Genomic DNA, 8,832 nt, shown 5'->3' on the forward strand with positions numbered 1-8,832 from the left:
ATATATATATATATATATATATATATATATATATATAGGAAGGAGTTCTTTCATTTTCCGCCTACCAAATCCACTCACAAGGCATTTATCGGTCCGTGATAACGATAGAAGACACATGACTAAGGTACCACGCAGTAAGATTGAACCTGGACCCATGTGGTTGGGAAGCAAGCGTCTTACCACACAGCCACACCCGATTAGTCCGCATTATTTCGTTAGGAGCATAGGATTAGTTTTCCAGTTTTTCTGGTAAGCATATTACTCCCTGGATAACTAATTTTTACCAGCAGAGTGGTCTGGCTGGAGCAACGTGAAATGAAATGTTTTGCTCATGAATCAAACGCATTGCCAGATCGAGGAATCGAAACCATAAACTTACGATCATGAGCCCAATACCCAATCACAAAGCCAAGCTTCTCCACTCTCTTTCTATTTCTTTCTTTATATACGTGTGTGTATGTGTAAGAGAGAGAGTATCGATGCGTCCGACTTCTTTTATATCGTTTGTCTCCCATTAACTATATACCGCGCAGATGACAGCCATTTTTTTCTTTTGCTTTGATAACATCATGATATAAGTAGTGAGGAAGATATGCGCAACTCAAAGCCTTCACGACGATGCTATAGTATGTCTGCCGACAACGACAGAAGTCAGCAAAAGAAACAAAAGAATATACGTAAACATGATGGCACTCGGTGCTTTGTGTCTGCACAAAAGCAAACATCAAATGCAGTGAAGGTGATGACATTTGGAGGGGATACGGAGTGTGAGTGGGAGAATCAAATTATGGATGGTGGAACGTGCACGGACTGTTTGAAGAAGGTAGCTATTGATTTTTAAAGGAATAATCAATCAAATTACAAGAGTAGAGAATAATTTGATATACGGTGAAACCCTTACGTCTTCAAAGGTGACTTATATCTGAAAATAGTGGAAGGATATACTATTCATCTCGTCAATCTAACGGTGTGTCTGACAGTATACGTACATATGTAAGTACAAACACACACACACACACACACACACACACACACACACACACACACACACACACACACACAGACACACACACACACTCGCACAGGCACACGCACACACACGCACAGGCACAGACATACACATTCACACACACACTCACACACACACTCACACACACACTCACACAATTGCACATCTATACAAAGATACACACAAAAATATACTGTCAAAACAATTTTGGTGGCATAGTTCTGTCTCACTTTTTTTAAATATATTTACATATATATGATGTACTGTGTGTGTATATATATATATATGTGTGTGTATGTGTGTGTGTGTGTGCATACATATATATATATATATATATACATACATACATATATATAAATATACATACATATATATACATACATACATATGTACATAAATACACACACACATACACACACACAAACATATATATAACATTAGAACGTTTCAGCATTTATTTTTAGCAATATGGGTGTTCGAACACCCTAGTCATATTTGGTGACAATTATAGTTTTCCTTTTTGGAAACACACTGCATACGGCTGCCTATATTAATTAATTTTTATATGAACAAGCAAGAAAAACACGAAAAATCAACAACGCGAGGACGTTATTGGACGCTCAAGAATGGAAAGAAAAGAAAGAGGAAAACAGGACAAGTAGCCGAAAACCACCCTTCATCAGTTGTCGGCTGTCTGTCTACTCCTCATTTCGAGCATTGAAAGACAATATGAATCTTCAAAGACAGTTGCTCCCATAAGTACCAAAATATAATTTGGGATTTATGGAGGGTCAAAGGTGGAACAAAAACAGGACAGTGGAGACATACAAGCAGACCCAACAAAAACAAACATGGAGGGTTGTTAGACCAGAACGAGGATAACATAGCGAACGCTAGAGAAATATTTTCTTTGACAAGAGAAAAGATAGAAAAGAGAAATAGGATACGCCCAGTCCTGTTTTCTCCCTCATCTTTTTCTCTAATTCCCTGCGACGGTTCAGTGCAGAGATGTGTAGTAATCTCACCCACTTTTACGCCATGGAAACCGGATTAAAATTCAGCCTTAAAAGTCTTGGTATAGCTAAGTCTACTTGGCTACTATTTTCTTCGTTGTTAGAGTTGACATGTTTTGGAATTTCACTGTATTTCCGTACCCAGCCAGCAAGCCGGACAACTAGCTAGCCAACAGTGTGTCATGTATAAAAAGGATTCTCTAATTGCAATTTCTAGTCAATATGTTGTTTGTAAAGATATGTTCTGTTGTTTAACGAGATTGTTGAGAAATTTTTCTTGCTGCTTGAATTTAATGTTTGCGAAATCTTACATGCAGTATTTGAAAATTGAGAATCTTTTGAAATATCTTTTCTATTATGAGCAGAAAGCCTGAGATTTTGGAGTAGGAGGCGAGTGGATTAAATCGACCAGTGCTTAACTGGTACTCATTTTACCGATCCCGAAAGGTGAAAGATAAAGTCGACCTCGGCGGAATTTTAACTCAGAAAGTGAAGATGGCTGGATGAGATGCCGCGAAGCATTTTGTCAGTCGTGCTAACGTGTCTGTCAGCTTGTCATCTTAAAATCTCTTGAACTATAATAATTCTTTCTGTTAGTTTTGTTACTGTTGTTGTTTTACTGTTTTATGTTTGTTCTTTAATATGTTAGATTCAGTGTGGTAGAGTGTAACACCCTACCATAGCGTTGATTAAATTTTTGCTGTTAATGTAACATGTTCATCGTACACAAATCAGTCCTTACATCTTTCTGTTGGATAATGAAAACAAAATGTGCATACTATGCCATACGAAACGTGGAGAATCCAAGAAAGTATTCCTACAGTAAAAGACGAATTGACTTGGTCCCCGTGTCTCGGGTAGGTAAATAAAGAAGGTAAAATTACCTTTTCGAGTCATGCTGATAGGATAAGTACTAGGCTTACAAAGAATAAGTCCTGGGGTCGATTTGTTCGATTGGCCGCAGTCAAATAACTGAAACAAATAAAAGAATATATATATATACACACACACACACACACACACACACACCCAGACATACATCCTTGTGTGCGCGCGTGCATGCATGTGTGCTCGTGTGCATGCATGTGTGCGCGTGTGCATGTGTGTGCTCGTGTAGTTTATTTAATCAAGTCTGACCGTAGGGGACCAGACCACAACTGCAATAATTCGATGCATCACTTCGCTTCACTTCATTTGAAGCAAATCTAATAAGAATAATACTAGTAAGGGTGCCATAAACTCCCTTTTGAGAAACATTAAAGACCTTAAAATTGCTTACCCCACTTCTCTCTCTCTATCTCTCGCTCTCGCTCTCCGTATATAGTATACTATCGTCTGCCAGCGCTGGCTATCGTCTGCCATCACCCAATCTCCTGCACAATCGCTTGCCTTTCCTTGCTGTTGTTTACGAATGTCATACTCTGCTATCGCTTTCTTGCCTATCTCTAATGTTGGCTAACAGCCATCTTTTTACGTCCTATAATCCAATTATTCTTCCTTATGTTTCTAGATTCCTCGAGACATTAGTTTTAATTATAATTTAATCTTTCCTCGTATACGTGGTCGCCGTCGTCGTCGACACCATCAGCGGCAGCTGCCGCAGGAGCCGCAGCGATCGCTGCAGTATCAGTAATTACATCGTCGTCGTTCAGTGTAGTTGTGGTCGTCGTTTATGATGATCATCAACAATATTAGCATTCTTTGTCATCTTTACTATTAACCCCACCATTACCATCACTATCACCACCACCACCACCACCATAAGTAATACAACCATTATCGTCAATATAATCATCATAAAAATATTGCTATCGTCGTCGTCGTCATCATCATCATTATCATCATTGCTGCTATAACTCTCTTTGTGAGACCGCCACTTTTATTATAGATGTTGGACCGAACTTTTGCTCATCTTCCAGCCGGTGGACTGGCAGAATCATTGCAGCGTCCGTCAAAATGCTTGGCCCTATTTTTTCCAGCTATTTACGTTCTGAGTTCAAATCCTGTTCAGCTCAACTCTACTTTTCATTCGTCCGAGGTCTTTAAAATAAAATGCCAATCAAGAAATGCCAGTCGATTTAATCGATTATCCTCCTCTCCCAAAAAATTCTTCAGGACAGTGGATTAGGAGAAGCAAGGAAGTGCTGGTGCAACTCTCTCTCTCTCTCTCTCTCTCTCTCTCTCTCTCTCTCTCTCTCTCTCTCTCTCTCTCTCTCTCTCCCTCCTGCTTCCTATTCACATCTTCGATGTTTCATAAGGTCAAAGATATACATATACATATTTACATCATCGCGTATCGACCCAGATTCCCGGGTATTGTTATACACTGCTGTTCACAATGCGCTTCCTCGGTGTAGCTTTCGAACGATAGCACTTCGTAAGTTCGGTGGGTAGGCCAACATTTCTCCTGAATAGAATGCCAGTCCGTCGCTGGGTTACCCATTTACAACATGAAATGTGCAACATGAAATGAAGTGTTTTACTCAAGAGCACAAAATGCTGCTTGGCCAGGGAATCGAACCTAGAAACTTGTGATCATGAGTGTAACACTCTAAGCACTAGGCCGCCGCGTTCACACACACACTCTCACACAACACACACACACACACATATATATATATATATGTGTGTGTGTGTGTGTGTGTGTGTGTGTGTGTGTGTGTGTATGCATAACTATATACACCTGCATATACATACACTTACACGCATATGTTTCTATGTACGTACATGTATGAATACATGCAAACACGCAAAGGTATTCTTATATTGAAAATTATTTATTAATGCTTCCAAACATAGTTACTGCTCGTTCCATGCATTTTGTTCAAAGTTGATTCACTTCTATCAATTCTTATATATTTTATTTTCATTTCTATATTACAGACCCTGGAAAACTCCATGATGGTCCAAATGAACAGATCGCCATATTACTCAGGAGAAGCTATGGCGCTGCTCTTGAGCCGATTCGGCTACTATTGGGTTAGCTTTATTTATCAAGACACCTATTTGGAAGACGGATTCTACACTAGGTTTCTGGAAGAAGGAGGATTATACGGTATTAGAACGCAGATGAATGTAAGCGTTTCCCACGCCGATAATTGGATGATATTACAAGATAAACTGAAAAAAATTCAACAAAGTGCCTTCAAAATTGTTGTTATACACTGCGACGTGTTCCTTATGAAGCGTGTGGTTCAAATAGGAAAACTCCTTAATCTTTTCTCGCACAATTATGCCTGGTTTTTATCTGATTTTGCCACTGAACACAATCAATTGGCCGATTATAGTTTACCTGTCGGTCTTGTGGGTCTTGAGAGATCGAGGCCGTTCGGTTATGTAACGCAGTTGGAGAATATACTTCGGACTATAGTCCAGCATTTCCAGTCTGACGGTATATCAGATTTAGGATATCAGGAATTCTCGCTAAGTGACGTTGTAAATGATTCATATATTTTCAATACCAGTTCTGTAAGATGGTCAAGGTAAGAGGCATAAAGTTTAAAATTTCGATTGATCTATTGTGAAAATCTGTCAAATCTATCTTACTAAATTTCAAATATAAATGTCATACAATTTGCAGGATGTACGCTGATACACATATGTATATACGCTGATGTACATATGCATATAAAACATGCACACAATATATGTTCATACGTTCACACAAAGACAAATCTGTGCATACACACATAAATACAGATGAACAGCGACTAATTGTGCAGTATATCTGGCTGCCAGCTTCTACAGACGTAATGAAACAAACTGGGATGAAAAAGAAATGTAAATTCAAACTGCAGCATTGCACTCCTTACGATTCACCACCACATGTAAGATGCTAATGAACAAATCTGCAGCACCATTGAAATTACTCTAGATATTGACTGTAATATATATAAACTGAGGGGAAAAGCTTGATTCTAAACAAATTGAAATTGATGAGACCTAACAAGTTTGAAATAATGTGTGTGTGTGTGTGTGTGTGTGTGTGTGTGTGTGTGTGTGTGTGTGTGTGGCTGTGTACTAAGAAGTCTGCTTCTCAACCACATGGTTCCGAGTTCAGTCTCACAACCTGGCATGTTGGGCAAGTGTCTTCTACTATATGTATGCATGTATGTATGTGTGTATGTATGTATGTATGTATGTATGTATGTATGTATGTATGTATGTATGTATGTATGGGTTTGGCTATTCAATGCTTTTGTCTGTTTACGCAGCTGGGCATGAGTTTGGAGATATTTGATTCTGAATTCAATCAGATCGATTTACCGTTAGAGGCTTCCTTATAAGAAAGACTAGATTCCTGAAAGGTTAATATATGTTAATCAATGGATAAAGATTAACTAAACGCAGTGCAACAAGAATTGAAATACAACTTTTAGGATAGGTAGTATACAGGCATCATATCGATTTAATTAACTGGGCTTCTCGTCACCAGACACTGGAAAGTTGTATACGGAAACTGAATCAAAACTAAAAACAAAACAGAAAAAATATAATGCTCATAAAGACAAAATAACGGAAAGGCATAGACTAAAAACATTCCATGAATTGAAAATTTATTAGGAAATATAAGTCAATTGAACTAAAATTACGTAGCAGGAATGTTTACATGTAATGTATACTATTCAGCATTCTTTTCATGTCGCTATAAAATCGATATTTAAACATACACTGAAATCAATATGAAGGCGTGTTTAAAATTATTCACAAAAACTGTCCACTAGGAAGAGAGTGAAAACGAGGCTAGTAAACATCACATGTACGTTTTATAGATCATTTGTTGTAGCAAAATATCGTGTAAGAAAGTTCGACGGCCATTTGAAATATGTTCAAATATGTCTATGTATCTGCGTGTTTAGGGCGGTGAGCTGGTAAAATTGTTATCACGCCAGACAAAATGCTTAGCAGCATTTCGTTCGTTTTTATGTCCCGAGTTCAAATTCCGCCAAGGTCGACTTTACGTTTCATTCTTTCGGAATTGATAAAATAAATACCATTTAAGCACTGGCGTTGATGTAATCGATGATCCCGCTTCCTTAAAACTTGCTGGCCTTGTGCCAAAATTGGAAAACAATAAGTATCTGCATGTACGTATATTTTGTTGTAAATTCTATCAGATCGATTTAACGTTTATAGGAACTCTTGGTAGATATCCTAGATTCCTGAACAGGTAATGCATTCATCAATTGATAAATTATACATACACATATAGAGAGAAGCAATTTGCGGATAAACAAATTAGATATATTAAATATGATATAATATAATAGTTTGAGTATGAAACAGAAATTATGTATATATGTATACATGAAAAACAAGAGAAAGTAAAAGATGGAGACTTTCAGACGATGTATATTTCGGTACAGATATATAGATATTTACATTAATAGATCGAACTTACACAGAAAACAATCGACAGGGGAAATTAAAGGGATGGAAGAAAGGTTTTATAAGTCCAACAGCTGTTTCTAGGAGCTTGGAGATCCACGATAATGTTGGTAGATGTAGTTTATTTCAATATGCGGCCATAATGGATACAATCAACATAGCATAAGACGAGCCTCCGTCATCAGGGTAGAGAAGGTCTTACATTTCAGATTTTAATGCAGAGAAGTTCAAAGATGGAATGATTAAATATGGAATCGATCCTCTGTAAATACTTTCGAGTCAAAGCTTGAATCTTTTTGGGCACTATTAAGTGTCTTCTACACTGACAATCTCTGACTCTCATCTGCGGGCAATACATACATACATACATACATACATACGTACATACGTTTTTGTGTTATTTTGTGTTTCATTGGAGCACTAGATTTTGTTAGTAAATGCTTAACGGAGTATCTGGATAAACCGGATCTGCAATCTGTGAGTGCAACAGTAAAAATATGGGAGACTTTTCTCAAGCTGCAAATGTGAATTTGTCTCTGTTAACTACATCCCAAAGATAGAGCCCTGTATCTTTGTTGGAAACCGGCTCCCTCCTCAGTGGAAGATTTATGACAATTAAAAAAAACAGAAGACACACACACATATATATATATATATAGACGTGCGTGTGCGTGCGTGTGACTCTGTGTGTGTGTGTGTGTGTGTGTGTGTGTGTGTGTGTGTGCGTGTATGATTATATATATATATATATATTCGTGCGCAACGCACGTGTCTAAGTGAATCGGTGCAGGTTGAAAAGACATTTGCAAATGAAATTAAACTGGCTATTAAAATAAATACATAATACGGTCTCAATGAAATTTTGAAAAAGAAACCATTTAGGCTTTTACTGCTTATACACACTGTATTATTGAAAGATTGCATTAACAACGCGAAAGCACTCAGTTTGTTTGGTGAAACTCTGAATATTAGTGCTCGACTTAAACAAAATCGATAATAGATTTGAAATTTGAAAATACAGTGTTATTGATTGTTATTGAGTAGCAATAGTTACTTTCATATTGTAATTATTCTTTTCTACTCCAGGCACAACGCCCGAAATTTTGGGGGAGGGACCCAGTCGATTAGATCGACCCTAGTACGCAACTGCTACTTAATTTATCGATACCGAAAGGATGAAAGGCAAAGTCGACCTCAGAGGAATTTGAACTTAGAACGTAAAGACAGACGAGATACCTATTTCGTTATAGCCCACAAGGGGCTAAACATAGAGGGAACAAACAAGAACAGACGAACAGATTAAGTCGAATACATCGACCCCAGTGCGTAACTGGTACTTAATTTATCGACCCCGAAAGGATGAAAGGCAAAGTCGACCTCAGAGGAATTTGAACTTAGAACGTAAAGACAGACGAGATACCG

At 37.8% G+C, this 8,832-nt stretch overlaps 1 protein-coding gene across 1 annotated transcript in view; it reads left to right on the forward strand.

The window, feature by feature from the left end:
* The window catches only part of LOC106867387 (glutamate receptor ionotropic, NMDA 3A), a 287,389-nt gene that overhangs the window by 221,180 nt on the left and 57,377 nt on the right, over positions 1–8,832 (forward strand). Inside the window, exon 3 of the mRNA XM_052969128.1 lies at positions 4,906–5,504. Coding sequence (XP_052825088.1) covers positions 4,906–5,504 — 599 coding nt within the window. The remainder of the gene's footprint in view (positions 1–4,905; positions 5,505–8,832) is intronic.

This window comes from Octopus bimaculoides, chromosome 7 (genome assembly GCF_001194135.2).
Source record: "Octopus bimaculoides isolate UCB-OBI-ISO-001 chromosome 7, ASM119413v2, whole genome shotgun sequence".
NCBI classification, from domain to species: Eukaryota; Metazoa; Mollusca; class Cephalopoda; order Octopoda; family Octopodidae; genus Octopus; species Octopus bimaculoides.